The following is a 22,549-nucleotide window of genomic DNA, read 5'->3' on the forward strand; positions in this document are numbered from 1 at the left end:
CTAGGCGACCATCTTTTTTAAAGAGTGATCCCTAGTTTCAGTCCCCCACAAGAGGAAGCATCCTCTCCACATCCACCCTGTCAAGACCCCTCAGGATCTTACTGTTTCAATCAACTTGCCTCTTACTCTTCTAAACTCCAGTGAATACAAGCCTAGCCTGTCCAACCTTTCCTCATGAAACATCCCGCCCATTCCAAGTTCTGTACAGAACACTAATGTCCTGGACGTGGCACTGAACACACGTGCAATCTAGGTTATGAAAAATTGTAGTCCGACAAATCCTCCCGCCCAATACACTGATCGAGATGTGGCGAAGGTACCACTGTCCTCACCCCCCGACTCTACCAGATTCTTTACAACTTGAAAGGCTAACTGCCCTAATGTCCTGGGAAACTATCTGGTGGCACATAATTCCCCCAGAGGGCAGTGGATGCCGAGGTCAACAGATTCTTGGCATCAAAGGGATTTGCGGATTAGACAGGACAGTAGAGTTGTCACCAAATTGGATGTTTCTAATTGGGTGGTGCAGCAGGCTTGAGGGGTGGTTTAATATTTCTCATGTTCCTAACATGTATGTGCCACCACAGGCTGGAGCTTTGATTCTCTGATTGATGTTATTTGCAACATCGGCAATAACCTAATTGAAATAAATGTGTTAATGCCAGTCTTAGTACCAACTAGTAAAATCTTTAATACATTTTCCCAGAAGGGATTAATGAAACATTCTCAACGATTTGATCTGTGTATGGGATTTTTGGAGGCAAACTAGACTTTTCCGGGACGTAGTGGGTCGGATCTCGAACAGCGACAAGTCAGAGTACAGGAGGGAGATAGAAAACCCAGTGGCGTGGTGTAACAACAACAATCTCTCCCTCAACAGCAGCAATACTAAGGAGCTGGTCATTGACTTCAGGAAGCAAAGTCTCATACACGCCCCTGTCTGCACCAACGGGGCCGAGGTGGAGATGGTTGACAGCTTCAAATTCCTCGGTGTGCACATCACCAACAATCTGTCCTTTTCCGCCCACGACCAAGAAAGCACAACAGCGCCTATACTTCCTCAGGAAACTAAGGAAATTTGGCATGTCCACATCGACTCTAACGAATTTTAGAAAGCATCCTATCTGTTTGCATCACAGCCTGGTATGGCAACTGCTTGGCCCAAGACCGTGAGAAACTGCAGAGAGTTGCGAACACTCTGTACAGAGAGCCCAGTCCATCACGCGAACCTGCCTCCCATACATTGACTCTGTCTACGCCTCCCGCTGCCTTGGGAAAGCGGGCAGCATATTCAAAGCCTCCTCCCACATGGGTTATTCTCTCTTCCAACCTCTTCCATCGGGCAGGAAATACAAAATTTTGAGAACATGCACTAACAGATTCATAAACAGCTTTTTTCCCGCTATTACCAGATTCCTGAATGACCCTCTTATGGACTGAACTGATCTCTCCACACACCTTCTCCACTGAGTAGTACTTCACTCATATATGCTTCACCTGATGTCTGTGTCTATGTATTTACATTGTGTATTTATCGTATGTCCTATGTTTATGGAATGATCAGTCTGGACTGCATGCAGAACAATACTTTTCACTAAATCTCGGTTCACGTGACAATAAATCAAACCCAAATCTGACAACTTACATTCTTCTTTCCTTGCACAATTGTTTCTCCAGGAAATTGTCCAACATCATGATTCGATTCAAAATGATGGATGAAGATGGGTCAGTAGTGGATGCCAAATCCTAGAGAGGTAAAGCAAGCCAATAGCATTGAATATCTACCTGAATGCAAATAAAACTAATAGGAAAGATCAATTGTATTTAGTACAGGCAATGCACTCTTGATGTAGCTGGGTGAGCCATATATCTCAGGATCATTCGGACTGTCTCTTGTAATAACAAAAGCAGCAATAGCATGTGCAAGGTGGCTCAGTTAAGGATGATCCAAAAAGAGGGAAAATATTGAGAAAAACTTGGGCAGCACGGTGGCGCAGTGGATTAGCCCTGTTGCCTCAAGGCGCCGAGGTCCCAGGTTCAATCCCGGCTCTGGGTCACTGTCCATGTGCACATTCTCCCTGTGTTTGCGTGGGTTTCGCCCCCACAACCCAAAGATGTGCAGGGTAGGTGGATTGGCTACGCTAAATTGCCCCTCAATTGTAAAAAAAATGAATTGGGTACTCTAAATTTATTTTTTAAAAAAGGATTGTCCATTTTCCCTGGGCAGAAAGGGCCAATTTTGAGGCGTAATATCCCGCTATGTTATGGGCATTGACATCTTGATAATGGGGGCCTTGCCAGTGGCTGCCCTAAAACAGGGAAAATTAAGAATGGATCTTAAAAATGAAATGGAAGAATACTTGGAGACAGAATTTAGACGAGAGCATATGGGGAACAGGGAGAGCAATGGAGCGAGGTAGAAAGTGTCATCAGTCTGAAAACAACATGAGGTCAAATGGCCTTCTTTTGAGCTTTGAGATTCTGTAATTCTGCAGTTAATGCTGCCAGTATGAATGATTTACATTTAAGACTGATTTTATTCAAAGGCCATGTGACACATTTTGTTGGAACTACAAAATGTGTCCAGTACAGGCTTGGGGGGCCGAAGGACCTGTTCCTGTGCTGTATTGTTCTTTGTTCTACAGTGCACAAATCCACAGGGTAGAGGAACACAGATCCAATTCCTTCAATTCTGCTGTTATCCTGATTGGGAAGAGTTACAATTGGAGGGAGGATCCTGACAATATTGCCACAGGAACCTCCTATCGACTCCCTCAGGGATTGTGCTGCAAGGGCCAAGCAAAGATCTTCCCACTTGGTTGTAGAAAGTACACTGTCAGCCAAAACTCAGGGCGACTCAGGGGAAATGATCACCCTTTGTACGGATACCGGCATGGAATCACAGGACTGGATGTTCCGGCCATTCCCGCTGGTGGGATCCTCTGGTTCTGCCAAAGATGATTCCTCGCAGAAGAGGTAGAGCTGTGTGAGGCGGCTGTATGAGGGGGAGGAGCTGTGAGAGGGGGTGGGGATACGAGAGGGGGCCGGGCTGTGTGAGGGGGCAGGGCTGTGTGAGGGGGCGGGGATGTGTGAGGGGATGGGGCTGTGAGAGGGGTTGGGGCTGTGTGGGGGGTGGGGCTGTGTGAGGGGGCGGGGCTGTGTGAGGGGGTGGGGCTGTGTGAGGGGGCAGGGCAGTGTGAGGGGGAGGGGCAGTGTGAGGGGGAGGGGCAGTGTGAGGGGGTGGGGCTGTGTGAGGGGGTGGGGCTGCATGAGGGGGCGGGGCTCTGTGAGGGTTGGGGCTGTGTGGGGGGTGGGGCTGTGTGAGGGGGCGGGGCTCTGTGAGGGGTTGGGGCTGTGTGGGGGGTGGGGCTGAGTGAGGGGGCGGGGCAGTGTGAGGGACAGTGCAGTGCATGGGAGTGGGGCTGTTGAGGGGGCATGGCTGTGAGAGGGGGCAGAGCTGAGAAAGGGGGCTGAGAGGGGGCGGAGTTGTGTGAGAGGCCGGGGCTGTGTGAGGGGGCGGGGATGTGTGAGGGGGCAGGGCTGTGAGAGGGGTTGGGGCTGTGTGGGGGGTGGGGCTGTGTGATGGGGCGGGGCTGTGTGAGTGGGTGGGGCTGCGTGAAGGGGCAAGGCTGGGTGAGGGGTGGGGCTGGGTGAGGGGTGGGGCTGTCTGAGAAGGGGCAAGGCTGGGTGAGGGGTGGGGCTGGGTGAGGGGTGGGGCTGTCTGAGAAGGGGCATGGCTGGGTGAGGGGTGGGGCCATGTGAGGGGGCAGGGCTAATTTTAATAATAATGAATGGAAAAGTTATTTGTTTTAATGTTAAGTGCAATTATCTGAAATCTATTGAGCCCAAATGAACACCCATTCCCATGGCAAGGTCACGGGCCACCAATATCTCCTCATTCAAATCTGCAACAAACACAACAGTCTTAAAAATGTACTTATCTTCTTACCCCTTCATCACTGCACAATGTAAAGCTTTTGTTCCCTCCTGCAAAAATTCTTCTGATCACTGGATCAGTTGTATGACCTGTGAAATTGCATGAAAACTGAATAAGTGGACAACAATATCACATAATACAATGTCACATAATATAATTGGGTAATATGTAAATTCCCATCTTTATGCATTTCCTGTCACATTCTTATATTGCAAACATCTATATCCGTGTTTGTGATGGAGAGTGTCTATGTGGTCACGCACCCACACGCTGTTGCAGCGCCATCACTGGGCAAACGGTCTAATTACAGCGTGACGTTTACATATGGCATTTCCATTATAAATGCAGACACAGGAAATTATCATCGGAATTGGAATGAAATATGATTGTATGACTTTAAAATGAGCACTGAATTATGTCTCACTCTCTCACTTACTTCACGTGAAAACTACCGTTACTTTAATTTCCTGTCTGGAACGCTATATGAGATTTAGTAGTTTTATTTTCATCATATAGAAAATCAAATTACAATCAAAATTTCAATGCACCAAATCCATAGATCAACATTACATGCCAATCCTTTTCAAAGTTTTCTCATACAATTGGGTTGTAAGAGTGCATCATTTTCCATCACTTACCCTTTTCTGTTCCATTTTTGTTAGGTGTGTCTGTGAAGTTGACAGGAAGAGGCACTAACTGATCACCGGTCTCTCGGTTTCCCAGCTGTCCTTTCTCTCCCCGACCAAAAGAGTAAATCTTACCCGACGATGCAACAAAGACAAGTGTGTGATAGCTGTTCAAAATACATAGACATCCGTAAGTTTGCAAGCCTTTGCCCAGCCCTGCACGACTGATTGTTCTAATATGGTCCATCTATCTGGGGATGGTGCTGCATTACTGGACAGACTGTAGTCATACTCTGGTATCTGCTTAACACTTGTTCATGGGTACCTCATTTAAACAGGTTAAAGAATGGGCATGTTGATCCTAGGCATGGTGTTCCACCCTCTCTCTCTCATCAGTCTAACATATGACTGCCTAATGGCAGTGGTAAATTGTCATCGACATTGTTCAAAGAACATCCCATCTGTTAACCCTTCACATTGCACTGATCAGCTCCACGTAATGCAAACCATCTGTCTTGCTTAACATCTACAGTAATGAACTTTGGATTAGTGCTTCAAGATAGAAAGAGAGAATTTTTATTCTCCGGGGCTGTTTAGCACAGGGCTAAATTGCTGGCTTTTAAAGCAGACCAAGGCAGGCCAGCAGCACGGTTCAATTCCCGTATCAGCCTCCTCGAACAGGAATGTGGCGACTAGGGGCTTTTCACAGTAACTTCATTTGAAGCCTACTTGTGACAATAAGCGATTTTCATTTCAATTCACTAATCAGTGGGAAATGTGCAATTAAAATAGGGCATCTCTATTTCACATTATGGTCCAGCTAATTGGTTAGCATTGTTGCTTCACAGCGCCAGGGACCCGGGTTTGATTCCCATCTTGGGTCCCTTCCTGTGCAGTGTCTGCACATTCTCCCCGTGTTTGCATGGGTTTCCTCCGGGTGCTCCGGTTTTCTCCCACAGTCCCAGACTTCCAACCATCATTCCAAGCCACAACACCCACACAACATAGTCTGCCCACGCCCATGGTTATTGTAACCCTGGAGACATTTGTTTATGCCAGTCCGAATGTCCACTCACCAAGCCTGGTTCACTAATCTGTACCATGTATTGATTTATTTCCAAATGAGGAATAAGCGGCTTTTACATTTCAACAGTCAAAAAATGTCACTGATTTCTATGGAAAATAAAATAGTTGACCAGAAGGACTCTCACAACCAACAGCCGTCAATGTTCAGTAACTAAAGAGTTACAGAAATTTGAATCTTTCTGGTTCACATCTAAGGGTGAAAGAGATGTCGCTGCATTTTGCTTTGTTGACGTTTGACCAGCTCACCTCCCACATGCTATCTGAGAAACTCTCTTTCCAAACAGGTAGCCGACGAGACGAGGTTTGATCTCATCCTTTGTGGAGTTGTGTCCAAGTTTCCCGTAACTTCCAGCTCCAAAGGTTAAAACCAGTCCATCCTGGAGGAGAAAACAATGACTTCAGGGAATGTTACACCTGATCACATAGAATCCATGGAATCCCACAGTGCAGAAGGACGCAATTCGGCCCATTGAGTGTGCACTGACCCCCCCGAAAGAGCATCCAACCCAGGCACACTCGCCCACCCTATCCCCGGAATCCCACCTAACCTGCACACCTTTAGTACACTAAGGGGCAATTGCAGCATGGCCAATCCACCTGAACTGTGCATCCTCGGAAACCCACACAGACACGAGGAGAACGTGCAAACTTCACAGACAATTACCCAAGGCCGGAATCGAACCCGGGTCCCTGGCAATGTGAGGCAGCAGTGTTAACCACTGTGCCACCATGTTGGTCTTTGGTACTGAACTGTCAGTGGTCTAAGGTCCTTTTATTATTGTTAATTAATACATGTTATAACATTGACAGAAACTAGTGATGGAATATTATTAATTTAACTGACTTTGTCTTTTCTCAGCTGCCACTTTTGAAATTTTAATCCATTTTAGACTGACAGGGAAATCTAGTTTGAGCACATCATTTACGTGTACAGGAAGCAGTGCAGATAGAAAATATAACCCAGTGGCTGCAATCATTACTCCAGCATTTGTAATATACTTCCCCCAAAGCAGCAGATTGAAGTTCTAATCTTTTTCTAACCCAACTAAAGGATAGTTCACCCATTGTGTTCTTCTCGAGGACTGCACTTAACTCAAGTCGAACACATGAGATTCTTGAGTCACTTACTAAGGAAAGTGGAACTCCATTGCCTACCTCATAGGTAGTGCTCTCCTCGGTGGGTTGCAACCGAGACTCAAAAGCCACAGTTGTAATTACAATGGAGGCTATCCCCCCATCCCAATAAGGAATGATCGAGATAGAATAATAGAATTTACAGTGCAGGAGGAGGCCATTCGGCCCATCGGGTCTGCACTGGCCCTTGGAAACTGCACCATACCTGAACGCAGCGCCTTAGACCGCTCAACCACCCTGATTTAAACTGCACCATACCTAATCCCATAGGTGCACCCTATACCCACACCTCCACCCTACCCCCGTAATACCACCTAACCTTGTTTAGACACTAAGGGCAATTTAGCATAGCCAATCCCCTAACCTGCACATCTTTGGAATGTGGGAGGAAACCGGAGCACCCGGAGGAAACCCAAGCAGACAGGGGGAGAACGTGCAGACTCCGCACAGACAGTGACCTAAACCAGGAATCGAACCTGGGACCGTGGAGCTGTAAAGCAACTGTGCTAACCACTGTGCTACCCGAACGAACCTTCGTCAGAACAACGGTGTGCTCTTCCCCACAAGCAATGTGGATGGTCTTCTTACACTCCAGCAGCTTCACGTGGTTGGGCTCATATCTATCTGTAAAAAGGATCAAAAGCGCAAATAACTCACATTCCTTCTACTACTTCCAAAGTATCACGCATTCCATTTTGAAGAGACACTTTAACCATGAAGAACCATGCAAGTTAAAATGATTAACTGAGTCAGAATCAAATGATTCTGAATTTATTGCGCTTGATATTGCTGTAGATGTCTGTCGGGAAATTCTATGAAGACCCATCCAATCTGCTGCCGCTCGGGAGTGATGTAGGGGAATAATATTTAATCTATTGTCAATTGTTGTGTGCTGTGAGTCTACTTCAGTGTGGATTTAGAAAAAAAGCAGAGAGACGATTTGTGGCTGGTACGCACATGACTTTAAAACTGAAGGGACGATGTATAATAGTTAGAACCAGTGGTTGTAAAATTCTTTTAAACACATGTTTTGATCTTGAGAAAAATAATTAGTCACCGTCAGTTGTTAGCTCCACCTTCCTTAGTAAGTGACTCAAGATTCTCATGTATTAAGACTTGAGTTAAGTGCAGTCCTCGAGAAGATCAGAATGGGTGAACTATCCTTTAGTTGGGTTGGAAAAAAATTAGGACTTTAATCTGCTGCCTTGGGGCAAATATATTACAAATGCTGGAGGCGGTGGTTAAGATTATTGTTGGGGATAGGTTGGGCTGGTGGGAGTTATAAGATTGGGAGGGGTTTTAAATATATATATATTGTTATTATAACACTACCAAGTCGGAGCCATTTTCTGGGCTGTTTGATGTTGATGTTGTGTTTGTTATCAATGAACAATCTTTAATAAAAATATATTTTTTAAAAACTGAGGAGAAACATGAGAGTTGAGGACAACTGACGTCCAATTATTTCAAAGTAGACGTTCAAAGCAAAGGCTTGGCCCAGCAAGAAGATGCAATATTTTGTGTGGCTTGGTTGAAGAAATGTAGGAAGCTTCGAATGAGCTCCCAGAGTGTGAATGATCACAGAGATTAAAGTGACAAGCCATTTCAAATTCAGGATCGTCCATGTTGGTGCAGTGTACGAGTTAAAACGAAAGAATCAACCAATCTACATCTGGCTTTCTCAATGCAGAACAGTGACTATCGCATGCAAGATTAAAGACCTTCTATTCCAATCTAATAGCCAGCTTCTGAACCCAGAAGAAACGTTTGTACAGTTAACTGCAGTTGGAAGAGTGAAACCTGGGATGGAATTCTCCGGAAGTTGCGATTCACTTTTCGTGCCGCCAGTGCGCCCCTGACTGTGGGTTTGGCGGCAGTGTGGGGCGGCTTCAATGGAAAATCCCATTGACAAGCGGTGGGAGTATAGAATCCCACCACCAGCGGATGGCATCCTGCCAAGATACACACAGCTGAGGGACTAGAGAAACCAGCACCTGGTCACACTTTACCTGGTGATGGTGCATATATTATACATTAGATGGAAATTGGATGTATTGATGGGAGCCACATTATTGACCAAAAATACAACCTTGAACCTCAGCGATACACATTACTGAAGAGTGGAGGGGTAACTGACGAGGTTAAAATCATTGCACCTGCCAAGCCTCAAATAAACCTCTGGGACTGCAGGATAAAGCAGGGGACAATAGACAAAGTTGAACTTTGATAGACCATCAGACTGCCATAAACAACTGATAACAGTCAAGGACCCACAGATGGGTGCCTGTTTGTGCCATTCAATGATGGATTATTTAGGATAGTCTAATTATGTGTACATGCCTTTGTGGTGATTGGATATTATAACAAGGTAAAAGTATAGAGCTTGTAACTGGTCAAATATATTCACATGACACAAATGAAGTAACCGGAACTATGTGCTGTAATTGGATATTGACTACCTTAGAACAATTGTATACTTTTGATTGGTATGTGCAAATTACTTGTCAGGTAAGCTAACGGTATAGTTACTGTTGCAATGTATCGTTCTGGAAGTCTGTCAGCAACCTTGTGGAGACAGGCCGCTCTGCAAGAACTTGAATAAAGATCTAAAACGAGAACTCGGAATGTCGTCTAGTCTCTCAAGGGTGACGAAGGCAGAGTTTGAAGTTCCCCAACATGAGTGATATCTCAACACACTGTGCTGTCACATTGGACAGGTCTGGGATGTTCCGAGGGAGAATTATTTTGGACTCGCAACGCGAACCCTCTTTCCCTCTCCACAGATGTTGCCGTTGCCTGCTGAGCTTTTTCCAGCGCATTTCATTTATATTTCCAGATCGCCAGCATTTGCAGTATTTTGTTTTTAATATTGCTAAAATGTTCACTGTTGCCCAATGGCGATCTGAGGTGAATTATATTTCAGCCCATCCTCTGTTGTGGCCAATTGAAAGCTGGAGCTGACACTGGTCTGTTCAGGGCAGAGATCCCATGAATCAAAATCTCTTTCTCAATGCTGCCAAATTACAGCTTCAGAAGACAACCATTCCTTTTGTTCAATCGTGTTGTCAAGCCAAGTGGAAGAGGCCAACTTGTCTTGACAATCCCTCCCACCAACTCCCATCAACTCTTAAAGAATCATATCATCTTTGCCGCAGCAGTAAAGGCGCCTGTAAAACACTTCAAACAACCTTGTCTCTTTCTCATCACTAACGTTCGGTCAATTTGAGCCACAACTGAAAGAAATCTATTATTCCAATTTACAGCACATGTGTTTTGTTCCCATTCCTTATATGTGTAATGATTAAATCTGTGAAAACCTCACATGCTATCATAACTCATCTCTTAATTTTGTTTGAGTTGCTCACAGCATAAGTCACCCCAAATCCAAGAATACTCTGAATTAAATTGCACACATTGTCATCATGCTTTGATTTTCCACAAATACCTACTTCTAAGATTATGGTTTCTTAACAACAGAACAGATGGTCGAAAGCACCTGTCGAGGTGTCTGTTTCCATCAAACAATGATCGATGAATCACGCAAGACATTTCTGCCTCAATACTCATTTAATTGGTGACATTCAAGAACATATATAAGGGGAGGTACTTGAAGCTAGGCTCATCAACGAAGCTAAATTTATTTACACTACTTAAATTAAAGTTCCTATAGTAAACAAATAATTATATTAAACTACACTCCCTAACACTATCTCTGTATTCTAATTGTAACTATATTCTATCCTCTCCAGCTCTACAATGTGCTTCACTCCAGTCTCCTCTCCTCTACTCCACTCTCTCCCAGAAACCTAAGAGCCAGTGCCTTTTATAGTACTGTCCCTAGCTCCATCTAGTGGCTAATTATAACATGACATTAACTCCTCACATGCTGTACATTTCTATAATGTCACCGTATTATCGCTCGACTAGTAATCCTAGAGACCCACAGTCATTCTCTGGGGACCAGGTTTCAAATCTCACCATGGCAGATGGTGAAATTTTAATTCAATTTAAAAGAAAATCTGACATTAAAAGTCCAAAGGTTACTATAAATCAATCGTCATAAAAATCCAACTGGTTCACGGATGTCCTTTTGGGAAGGAAATCTGTCGTCCCTACCTGGTCTGGCCTACATGTGACTACCAAATCCACAGCAATGTGGTTGATTCTTAAATTCCCTCAGGGATGGACAATAAATGCTGGCCCAGCCAGCGACGTCCAGATCCCACTAAAGAATAAAAAGAAATATTGGCCCAGATTGTACGGCTGTAATAACTGAGAAACTGGTGATAAGAAACATTGTGAAACTGACAGTAACATCTGGTGTCTGCACATACCCAGTCAGACGCAGATATCCAGGAGTTGCTGTTAGTGATTCCCCACTTCCCCAAATGTTGCACTATTGAAGTCCATGCAGGCTGTAGCCATCTAAGATGGCCACCTGCAAAGGACCATGGGAATTATGGCCAACCCAGGACTCAGACAAATACACACCCTATGTGTATCTAAAACACAGGTAACCAGATCTAACCGAAACCCCTGCTCATTTACATTTCAATGGCCCATTTTCCCAGGACAATAGAACTCCAATCAAGCAACCGGTCCAGCCACAGACTGATTGGCGGCACTCCCCTTGCTAAGAAAGCACAACTGCCAAGGTCTATGACCGCTAAGGACCTGCCCAGCTACCAAGGCACCCGCCCCTTTATTGGCCAAAATCGAAGAGAGTGATCAGAGCCCTGTCGAACTATTGGGTCCAAGGTTAAGGACCGCCCCAAAGACCACAAAATCCCAGAGGAATAAAAGAGTGCGCAGCCATGTGTTCTGTCTCTTTTGGATCCAGCCTGTGCCAACCCAATCGCAGCAGGAACAGCCAGCTAAGTTCAAGACTAAGTTCGCTACCTGATGGATGAGCCCAGAAGAGACAGAGCAACTTTCTTTGAACCAGCCAAATGAAATCCAGATAAAGGCCTTATCCATTTGCACAGTGCCGGTCACCCTAAAGTTAAGTATAGGTTATTGTAGCTGATAGGTGTAGTTTAACTCATAGTAGATATTGTGTTTGCATTTCGACATAACTCTTGTGTATGTAAATAAACCATCTTTTGAACTAACTAACTGATTGTGTGGTCATTTGATCGATATAAAGGAAGGCTTGTGGTTCACCGAGATAAATAGAAATACCCACAGTATTGACGATGCTGTTGGGAACTAAACAGAGCAACAAGGCGAAAATCAATTTGAAATCATTGATTTGATGGCACCTTCCACTTTTTTTGCTATTAGTTCATAATCGTATGGCTCTTGAAAAAGTTACATCTTGTTGAATGAGTTTTATCTGAATTTCTCGCAGCATCATAAGCCAAGATTACTGCAAACAACCCCTCTGGCCCTGAAAAACTCATTTAATTTTCTATTCCATGCTAAATCATGCAGATTTAAAAAAAAAAATTTTTTTTTAATTAACTTGGTTTGTGGTATTTCAGTTTCTCCCTGAATCCAATGTCTGCTCCCTAATCTTTATTTTACTTTCTGCAAAATTGTAAAACATGTACAAGGAAATCCACTTGTTATGTCCTGACTTTCTGTCAGTTAGAATGCTTCAAAGCAACTGAATGCTTAGCCTGATGATGTCACTGTTGCGGGACACCAGAGATCCCCTCTCACTGGTTCCAGAATGAAATCAACATCAGGAAAAGTTCTGGACTGTTTTTTTCAAAGCAGGTGGTGAGGGCCTCCATTTTTCACTGACCGTAAAATCCAAGCCATTGTTAAATGATTCTCTCACTTTGGACAGGATGCAAACTTGTCCTTTGAATGGAGGAGGCCATTCAGCCCATGGAGCCTGCTCCACCATTCATTGTGATCATGGCTGATCATCCAGATCAATAATTTGATTCCGCCTTCCTCCCCATAATCCCTTGATGCCTTTAGGCCCAAGAGCTATATCTATTTCTTTCTTGAAATTACACAATGTTTTGGCCTCAACTACTTTCTACGGTAGCGAATTCCACAGTTGGCCTCGCTCTGAGTGAAGAAATATCTTCCCATCTCAGTCCTAGTTTACCTCTTATCCTCAAACCATGACCTCTAGTTCTGGATTCCCCCACCATCGGGAACATTCTTTCCGAATCTACCCTGTCTATCCAGTTATGAAATCCCCTCCCACGCTTCTAAAATATAATCCCAATTGACTTAGTCTCTCCTCATACAACAGTCCAGCCATCCCAGGAATCAGTCTGGTAAACCTTCACTGCACTCCCTCCACAGCAAGAACATTCTTTCTCAGATAAGGACACCAAAACTACACACAATACTCCAGGTGTAGCCTCACCAATGTCCTAAAGAATTGCAGCAAAACATCTCTATTCCTGTACTCAAATCCCCGAGCTATGAAGGCCAAAATACCATTTGCCTCCTTTACTGCCTGCTGTACCTACATGCTTACTTTCAGCGACTGATGCACGAGGACCAAAGTCTTGCTGAGTATCCACCTCTCTCAATTTACACCCATTCAGATAATAATCTGCCTTCCTAATTTTGCTCCCGAAATGGATAACCTCACATTTATCGACATTATACTGCACCTGCCATGCATGTGTCCACTCGCTCAGCCTGTTCAAATCCAGCTGAAGCATCTCTGCATCCTCCTCACAGCTCACCCTCCCACCCAACTTTGTATCATCTGCATAAAGGAACAGGAGGGACAACAGTTTGTAGAAACGCTCTTACCTTCGGTGTCTTTGAGCCCCAGCTGCCCGTGATTGTTTCTTCCCCAACCGAACACTGCCCCTGAGAGAGACAGGGTGAAGCTGTGGTCTCCTCCGGCAGTGATCTGAGCTACAGGCATCCCAGTGAGAGATGTCACACACTGAGGGACGGGCTGGGAGGCACCGTTTGTATCAATACCAAGCTGGCCACAAGTGTTCTGTCCCCAGGCAAAGAGTTCACCATCTTTCAAGGACAATGAGAGAAAAATTACTCAAAGTTTGACATGATTACGTTTAACTCTTACAAATGGATCTGGGATATAGAAAAACTGATTTCTACTGTAAACCAATTTCTATAAAGTACTGAATCTGGATCATGTTCAGGGTATTAAACATTAAGTCACAAATAGCCAACAAACCAATCCTCCTGCAGTGCTCAATATACATATTCCAATCAGTGGTGATGTGCTCAGCTTTGAATCAGAAGGGTGTGAGTCCCGCTCAGGATAGTTCTGGTGAGTGGGGACTAGTATATGGGCAACGATGTTTAGGATGACTGGCTTTCTAATCCCGCCGCCCAGTTCCCCAATGTCAGAGTTTGCCCTCCAGCGATTTCACGCTCCGACAAGCCTTAATTGATTTCAGGCAATACTCTCACCCCCTCGCTAGGGAGGAAGTCCCAGCATGCAGAACAGCCAGCCAAGCTGATTGGGCGGCAGCTCTCTAGTCTATGCAGCGCTAGAAACCGTAGTGGACAGGAGTGGAACTGCAGTCAATCGCCAGACCTGAGGTCCTGGGATTCCAGGAACAGGCAGGTTTCACAAGGTGGGAAAGCATCTCAGCTACTCCATAGTAGCTCAAGATTCATGTGCGTGGGACTTCAGTCAGCAGCTGTCCTAGGGCAGAACGGAAGAGATTGATGGACAGACATCGTTCCTGATGACGCAGTTGCGTAGTATCAGCTCCTTTGCCAACCATGGGTTCAAATCCCTACATGGCAGTTTGAAAATTTTAATCCAGTTAAAAAGAAAATATGCATCTGTCGATTCATTGCTCTCTGAAGTGGCCTGGGAAACCACTCGATTGTGCAAATCATTATGCCAGCATGTGATGTGTCAGTAATGCCTACATCCCAAGCACAAAAAAAAATACTTTGTTGATCTTTCGCACGTTGAAGGCAAAAAAGGCAACTTGAACACTCGTTCAGTACCGCACTGGAGTGACAGCCTCGATTCCTTCGTGCACAAGTCCAGAGGTGGGATTTGAAGCCAGAATTTACCGAGCCAGAAGTAAGAGCGCGGTCCTGACGGATACGGTCAGCTAAAAGAATCACCTGGCAGCGGGTGTTACCAGAAACCGACAATAGGTCCCTTCTCAGTTTTCTAAATTAGAAAAATATTAAACCAAAGCATAATTTTTTTTCAAGTTTTATTCACTGATTGGCCTGGCTTTTGTTGTACCTGGTGCCAATTTGCCATTCGACTAAATACAAACATCTCAATATAAACCATAAATAGGACAGCCGTGTTACGTATGATGCGAAGCTCAGGCCTGGTAAACCACTGGACCAGGTGCACAGCTTCTTATTTTCAATCTGCTTCCAATTAAGTGACAGCACAAATGTTTCAGTTGAACATTTACCTTTGGACAGTGCCAGTGAGTGATTGTTGCCGCAGGCCACTTGAATTATTTTTCTGGTCCTCAAACACTTAAGTAACCTAAACAGAAACGCAGCATAAACATAATGGCACATCATACCCAAAATCTCTCAGCAATACATCCAATTGATTTGGCGAGAGACTATTTCGTAATGCTTTACAGTATCTTAACATTGGACTTCAAAATGCAACAGTAGGCTAGAGAATTTCTCTTGTCCTTGTTCCTCCACATTGGCGATGGGAAACGTACAAAGCCTGCAGAGATATATCACTGGGTAAACAGTGGCCAAATCCACCCTAGTGAGTCAGTCTTGGTTCAGTTGGTGGGACTCATGCCTCCTGATTTTGGGTTTTGTCGTTTATGTTCCACCCTGGAGATTTCAGCCCATAATCAAATCTGACACTTGTGAATGGAACTTTACAATTTTGGCAATAATTTCCTTTTAGCTGTTGGGAGGCGAAGGGTGAAATTTCTCACCAACTTCTACAGATGCACCATAGAAAGCATTCTTTCTGGTTGTATCACAGCTTGGTATGGAGCCTGCTCTGCCCAAGACCGCAGGAAACTACAAAAGGTTGTGAATGTAGTCCAGTCCATCACGCAAACCAGCCTCCCATCCATTGACTCTATCCATAATTCCCGCTGCCTCAGAAAGGCAGCCAGCATAATTAAGGGCCCCACGCTCCCCCGGACATACTCTCTTCCACCTCCTTCCATCGGGAAAAAGATACCAAAGTTTGAGGTCACGTACCAACTGACTCAAGAACAGCTTCTTCCCTACTGCCATCAGACTTTTGAGGATCTTCCTCATATTAAGTTTATCTTTTCTCGACTTCCGGTTGCGGTGATGCGGAGCTAAGCCGCACGTTCGGCAGCTCCCGCAATCAAAGGACTTTTGGGCCTGTTTTAGGGCCCCAAACGGCGCTGTTTCAATGATTCCCGGTGGGGGAAGGTGTTTGGAGGAACATTCCCCGAAATTTATGGCGCTTACCCGGAGTGGGGCAAAGGAAAAGGCTGCAGCAGCTCCCCAGGGAAAACGGGGGAAGGAGGACAAAATGGCGGCCGACGGAGCACCCGAGGACTGGTGGAAGGGGGCACAGGAGCAGCAGGCCTCTCTTCTGCGTTGTTTTGCGGAGCTGAAGGCTGAGCTGCTGGACTCCCTGCAGGCGACTACCAACAAGCTGCTTGAAACCCAGACAGCCCAGGGGGCGGCCATTCAGGAGTTGCAGCAGCAGGCCGCTTAGCGGGAGGAGGAGGCCGTGGTCCTCGTGGGTAAGGTGGAGTTGCACGAGGCACTTCACAAAAAGTGGCAAGACCGCTTGGAGGAGCTGGACTTTCGCACGAGGCGAACGAATTTGAGGATCCTGGGCCTGGCGGAGGGGCTGGAGGGGTCGTATCTTCCGTCCTATGTGGCCACGATGCTGAATTCGTTGATGGGGGCGGGGTCCTTCCATATGCCCCTGGAGCTGGAGGGAGCCCACAGAGTGCTGGCCAGGAGGCCCAAGGCGAATGAACCCCCGCGGGCGGTGCTGGTGCGGTTCCATCGGTTCAGTGACCGGGAGTGCGTGCTGCGCTGGGCCAAGAAGGAGAGGAGCAGTAAGTGGGAGAACTTGGTAGTGCGAATCTACCAGGACTGGAGTGCGGAGGTGGCTAAGCGGCGGGCCGGGTTTAACCGGACGAAGGCGGTGCTGCATGCCAAGCAGGTCAAATTTGGAATGCTGCAGCCTGCGCGTCTGTGGGTAAGATATATGGACCGGCACTACTACTTTGAGTCCCCGGAGGAGGCGTGGGCCTTTGTACAGGCAGAGAAGCTGGACTCGAACTAGGGTTTGGGGGCTGCGGGGTCCTATGTACTACTGTTGTTGCTGTTTTTGCTGTTGCTGTTTTTGTAATTTTGACATGTGTTTTTTATGCTGGTTCTTGCTCTGTTTCCGGGTGGTTCTGTTGGGTATGGTTTTGTGTTATGTGGGGAATGTTGGGGGTTTGTTTTTTCTGCTGTACGGGGCTGGGGGATGGGGTGGAGCTGGTATTTGGGAGCTGCGTCAGAAGGGTGGGTTGGGGCAGTGTGAAAGCGCGGGCTTTTCTCTGGTTTCCCGCACTGCGGGGCTGGAGGGGTGGAGCTGGCGGTGGGGGCGTGGCCTCTACTGGTTTTTTCCCGTGCTGAAGTGGTGTCAAGGAGGTGTGGCAGGAGGGGGGATGACCCCATGTCGGGAGGGGCCGGGTTTTGGCGGGAGTTGCCGGGGTCAGCAGAAGTCAGCTGACTCACGGAAGTACCATGGAGGGTGCGTCGCGGCTAGGAGGGGTCCTAGCCTGGAGGGGGGTTGCTGCTGGAATGGCCAGGAAGGAGCAGGTGTGGGTCGGGGCTAGAGGAGAGACGGTATCGTCATGGGGAACAGGTCGGGCGGGGTGTGCTGGCCTGGGGCGAGCAGTCGATGAGCTATGGCTAGTCGGCGGGGGAGGGGGGCGGGGTGCCCTCTGATCTGGCTGATCACCTGGAACGTGAGGGGGCTGAATGGGCCGGTTAGACGGGCTCGGGTATTTTCTCATTTGAAGGGGCTGAAGGCGGACGTGGCTATGCTCCAGGAGACCCACTTGAAGGTGGCGGACCAGGTTCGTCTGGGGAAGGGGTGGGTGGGGCAGGTTTTCCACTCAGGATTAGACACGAAGAACCGGGGGCTGGCGATTCTGGTGGGGAAGAGTGTGGCGTTCGAGGCGGCTGAGGTGGTGGCGGACAAGGAGGGCAGATTTGTTATGGTGAAGGGTAGGCTGCAGGGAGAAGGTGGTGCTGGTAAATGTGTATGCCCCGAATTGGGATGATGCTGGCTTTATGAAGCGTATGTTGGGCCGCATTCCGGACCTGGAGGCGGGGGGCCTGATCATGGGGGGAGACTTTAACACAGTGCTAGATCCCCCACTAGACCGGTCCAGTCAAGGACGGGTAGGAGGCCGGCGGCGGCCAAGGTGCTGAGGGGGTTTATGGACCAGATGGGAGGGGTGGATCCCTGGAGGTTTGGGAGGCCGAGGGCGCGGGAGTATTCCTTTTTCTCCCATGTGCATAGGGTTTACTCCCGAATAGATTTTTTTGTCCTGAGCAGGGGATTGATCCCGAGGGTGCAGGATGCCGAGTATTCGGCCATAGCAATTTCAGACCATGCTCCGCACTGGGTCGAGCTGGAGATGGGGAGGCGCGGGACCAGCGCCCGCTGTGGCGTCTGGATGTGGGGATGCTGGCTGATGAGGAGGTGTGTAGGAGGGTCCGGGGAAGTATTGAGGGGTATCTTGAGACCAACGACACGGGGGAGGTCCGGGTGGGGATGGTTTAGGAGGCTCTGAAGGCAGTGATCCGGGGGGAGCTGATTTCCATCCGGGCCCATAGGGAAAGGAGGGAGAAGAGGGAGAGGGAGAGACTGGTGGGGGAGCTCCTGGATGTGGATAGGTACGTGGAGGCCCCGGAGGAGGGATTGCTGGGGGAACGGCGTAGTTTGCAGGCCAAGTTCGACTTGCTGACCACCAAAAAGGCGGAGACACAGTGGAGGAAGGCGCAAGGCGCGGTTTATGAGTATGGGGAGAAGGCGAGCAGGATGCTGGTGCATCAGCTCCGCAGGGGAGATGCGGCTAGGGAAATTGGTGGAGTGATGGATAAGGGTGGGAATGTGGTGCGGAGGGGGGCAGAGGTGAACGGGGTCTTTAGGGACTTTTACGAGGAACTGTACCGGTCGGAGCCACCGGTGGGGGGGTGCTAGTCAGGGGGATTGGTCAAATGCAGTCAGGAAAGGCACCAGGGCCGGATGGGTTCCCGGTGGAATTTTATAAAAAGTATGCGGACCTGGTGGGCCCCCTGTTGGTGCGAGCCTTCAATGAGGCATGGGAGGGGGGGCTTTGCCCCCGACGATGTCACGGGCGCTGATTTCTTTAATCCTGAAGCGGGATAAAGACCCCCTGCAGTGTGGATCATACAGGCCAATCTCGCTCCTCAATGTGGACGCTAAGTTGCTGGCGAAGATCCTGGCCACCAGGGTAGAGGACTGTGTGCCAGGGGTGATACATGAGGATCAGACAGGATTTGGCAAGGGAAGACAGCTTAACACGAATGTGCGGAGATTGTTAAATGTTATTATGATGCCGGCGGTGGAGGGGGAGGCGGAGATAGTGGTGGCGCTGGATGCAGAGAAGGCGTTTGATAGAGTTGAGTGGGGGTACCTGTGGGAGGTGCTAGAGCGGTTTGGATTTGGGGAGGGGTTCATCAAATGGGTGAGGTTGCTTTATGAGGCCCCAATGGCGAGTGTAGTTACTAATGGAAGGAGATCAGAGTACTTCAGGTTCTACCGTGGGACCAGGCAGGGGTGCCCCCTGTCCCCCTTGCTTTTTGCACTGGCGATTGAACCTCTGGCTTTGGCGTTGAGGGAGTCGGGGAGGTGGAGGGGTCTGGTGCGGGGTGGGGAGGAACATCGGTTATCGCTGTATGCGGACGACCTGCTGCTGTATGTGGTGGACCCAGAGGGGGGAATGCCGGGGGTGATGGAGCTGTTGGCTGAGTTTGGGAGCTTCTCGGGCTACAAGTTAAATCTGGGCAAGAGCGAGGTATTTGTAGTGCACCCGGGTGATCAGGAGGAGGGAATTGGGAGGCTCCTGTTTAAGAGGGCAGTGAAGAGTTTTAGGTACCTGGGGGTGCAGTTGGCCAGGAGTTGGGGGACTCTCCACAAGCTTAATTTTACCAGGCTTGTGGAGCAGATGGAGGAGGAATTTAAAAGGTGGGACATGGTGCTGCTATCGCTGGCGGGTAGAGTGCTGTCCGTCAAAATGGCGGTGCTCCCGAGGTTCTTGTTCCTTTTTAAGTGTTTGCCCATCTTTATCCCTAGGGCCTTTTTTAGGAGGGTGACTAGCAGCATCATGAGCTTTATTTGGGCGCATGGGACCCCGAGGGTGAAGAGGGTCTTCTTGAAGCGGGGTAGAGATGGTGGGGGGCTGGCGCTACTCAATCTCTCGGGGTATTATTGGGTGGCCAATGTGTTGATGGTGCGCAGGTGGGTGGTGGAGGGGGAGGGGGCAGCATGGAAAAGTTTGGAGATGGCGTCCTGTGGAGGCACAAGTCTGGGGGCCCTGGTAACGGCGCCGTTGCCGCTCCCTCCTACAAGGTATACCACGAGTCCGGTGGTGGCGGCTACCCTCAAGATCTGGGGGCAGTGGAGGCGACATAGGGGGGAAGTGAGGGGCTCGATGGAGGCTCCGCTAAGGGGGAACCATCGGTTAGTCCCGGGGAACATTGATGGGGGTTCCAGGGTTGGCACAGAGCGGGCATCAGACAGCTGAGGGACCTGTTCATTGATGGAAGGTTTGCGAGCCTGGGGGAGTTGGAGGAGAAATTTGAGCTCCCCTCGGGGAACATGTTCAGGTACCTGCAGGTAAAGGCGTTTGCTAGGCGGCAGATGGAGGGATTCCCTTTGCTTCCCGCGAGGGGGGTGAGTGACAGGGTGCTTTCAGGGGTCTGGGTCGGGGATGGGAAGATATCTGATATCTACAAGGTAATGCAGGAGGTGGAGGAGGCATCAGTAGAGGAGCTAAAGGCTAAGTGGGAGGGGGAACTGGGGGAACAGATCGAAGATGGGACATGGGCTGATGCCCTGGAGAGGGCTAACTCTTCCTCCTCATGTGCGCGGCTTAGCCTCATCCAATTCAAGGTGCTGCACCGGGCCCACATGTCCGGGTCTAGGATGAGTAGGTTCTTTGGGGGCGAAAACAGGTGTGTCAGGTTTCGGGGAGTCCAGCGAATCATGCCCATATGTTCTGGGCATGCCCGGCACTGGAGGAGTTCTGGAAGGGGGTGGCGAGGACGGTGTCGAGGGTGGTAGGATCCAGGGTCAAGCCAGGCTGGGGACTCGCGATTTTTGGGGTTGCGGTGGAGCCGGGAGTGCAGGAGGCGAGAGAGGCCGGTGTTTTGGCCTTTGCGTCCCTAGTAGCCCGGCGGAGGATCTTGCTACAGTGGAAGGATGCGAGACCCCCAAGCGTGGAGACCTGGATCAATGACATGGCGGGATTTATTCAGCTGGAGAAGGTCAAATTCGCCCTGAGGGGATCGGAACAAGGGTTCTTTAGGCGGTGGCAGCCTTTCCTCGACTTTCTGGCTCAACGATAGTGTACTGGGTCAGCAGCAGCAGCAACCCGGGGGGGCGGGGGGCGTTGACTAGGTTTATTTAATTTAAATTTATTTTTACGTTCTCTTGTTGTTTACTGGGTTTGGGGGGTGGGGGGGGGGGTGCGTTAAATGCGTTGCTACGGTCTTGGGGGTGTTATACTCATTATGTTGTTTTATTGTTGCTTGTTACTGTTTGTTATATTTTCTGTAAAAAATGTCAATAAAAATTATATTTTAAAAAAAAGTTTATCTTTTCTCTACACCTTGCTATAACTGTAACATTATATCCTGCAGCCTCTCCTTCCTTCCCTATGTACGGAATGCATGGTTTGTACAGCATGCAAGAAACAATACGTTTCACTGTATACTAATACATGTGACAATAATAAATCAAATCAAATCAAAAAATCATTACGTCCAACAGTTAAGGAGTCTCCCAACAGCAGGTTGGGACTGGTTTAGCACACTGGGCTAAATCGCTGGCTTTGAAAGAAGACCAAGGCAGGCCAGCAGCACGGTTCAATTCCTGTACCAGCCTCCCCAAACAGGCGTCGGAATGTGGCGACTAGGGGCTTTTCACAGTAACTTCATTTGAAGCCTACTTGTGACAATAAGCGATTTTCATTTCATTCAACAGGGTTATTTGGAATCAGGTGATGAAGGAGCTGCGCTCCGGAAGCTGGTGATTCCAGATAAACCTGGTGTTGGAAGATCTCTTACTGTGCCCATCCCAGACCAACGCCGGCATCTCCACATCATTCCAACATTTAGACAGCAACTCAATCTAAATGCAATGGTGCAGAATCAAACAAAAACATCACTTTTTTAAAAAATAATTTTTATTGAAAAATTTTGATTTTATACAACATTGACGCACCTCAGTAAAATACCGAAAATAACAATAATATTAACAATCATATACATTCGCCCCATCCCCATGAACAACCCAGCATTTTAACAACAACGCAAATTAACACACTATAAAGTTACAGAATAAACACTACAATAATGCACCCCCCCCCCCCCCCCCCCCCCCCCACCCCCAACCCCGGGTTGCTGCTGCTGTTGACCAAGTTACCTATCTCTGAGCCAGGAAGTCCAGAAAAGGCTGCCATCGTTTATAGAACCCTTGTATTGATCCTCTCAGGGCAAATTTGACCTTTTCCAATTTTATAAATCCCGCCATGTCACTGATCCAGGTCTCCACGCTTGGGGGCCTTACATCCTTCCATTGTAACAGAATCCTTTGGCGGGCTACTAGGGACGC

At 47.9% G+C, this 22,549-nt stretch overlaps 1 protein-coding gene across 1 annotated transcript in view; it reads right to left on the reverse strand.

Annotated features, from left to right (window-relative positions):
• LOC119963671 (probable E3 ubiquitin-protein ligase HERC3) overlaps nucleotides 1–22,549 on the reverse strand; it is a 141,174-nt gene that overhangs the window by 111,627 nt on the left and 6,998 nt on the right. The window contains exons 3-9 of the mRNA XM_038792988.1: nucleotides 15,132–15,208; nucleotides 13,513–13,734; nucleotides 7,316–7,407; nucleotides 5,896–6,026; nucleotides 4,576–4,730; nucleotides 3,950–4,026; nucleotides 1,646–1,746 (exon numbers count right to left, since the gene is read on the reverse strand). Coding sequence (XP_038648916.1) covers nucleotides 1,646–1,746; nucleotides 3,950–4,026; nucleotides 4,576–4,730; nucleotides 5,896–6,026; nucleotides 7,316–7,407; nucleotides 13,513–13,734; nucleotides 15,132–15,208 — 855 coding nt within the window. The remainder of the gene's footprint in view (nucleotides 1–1,645; nucleotides 1,747–3,949; nucleotides 4,027–4,575; nucleotides 4,731–5,895; nucleotides 6,027–7,315; nucleotides 7,408–13,512; nucleotides 13,735–15,131; nucleotides 15,209–22,549) is intronic.

This window comes from Scyliorhinus canicula, chromosome 3 (genome assembly GCF_902713615.1).
Source record: "Scyliorhinus canicula chromosome 3, sScyCan1.1, whole genome shotgun sequence".
In the NCBI taxonomy this organism is placed as follows: Eukaryota; Metazoa; Chordata; class Chondrichthyes; order Carcharhiniformes; family Scyliorhinidae; genus Scyliorhinus; species Scyliorhinus canicula.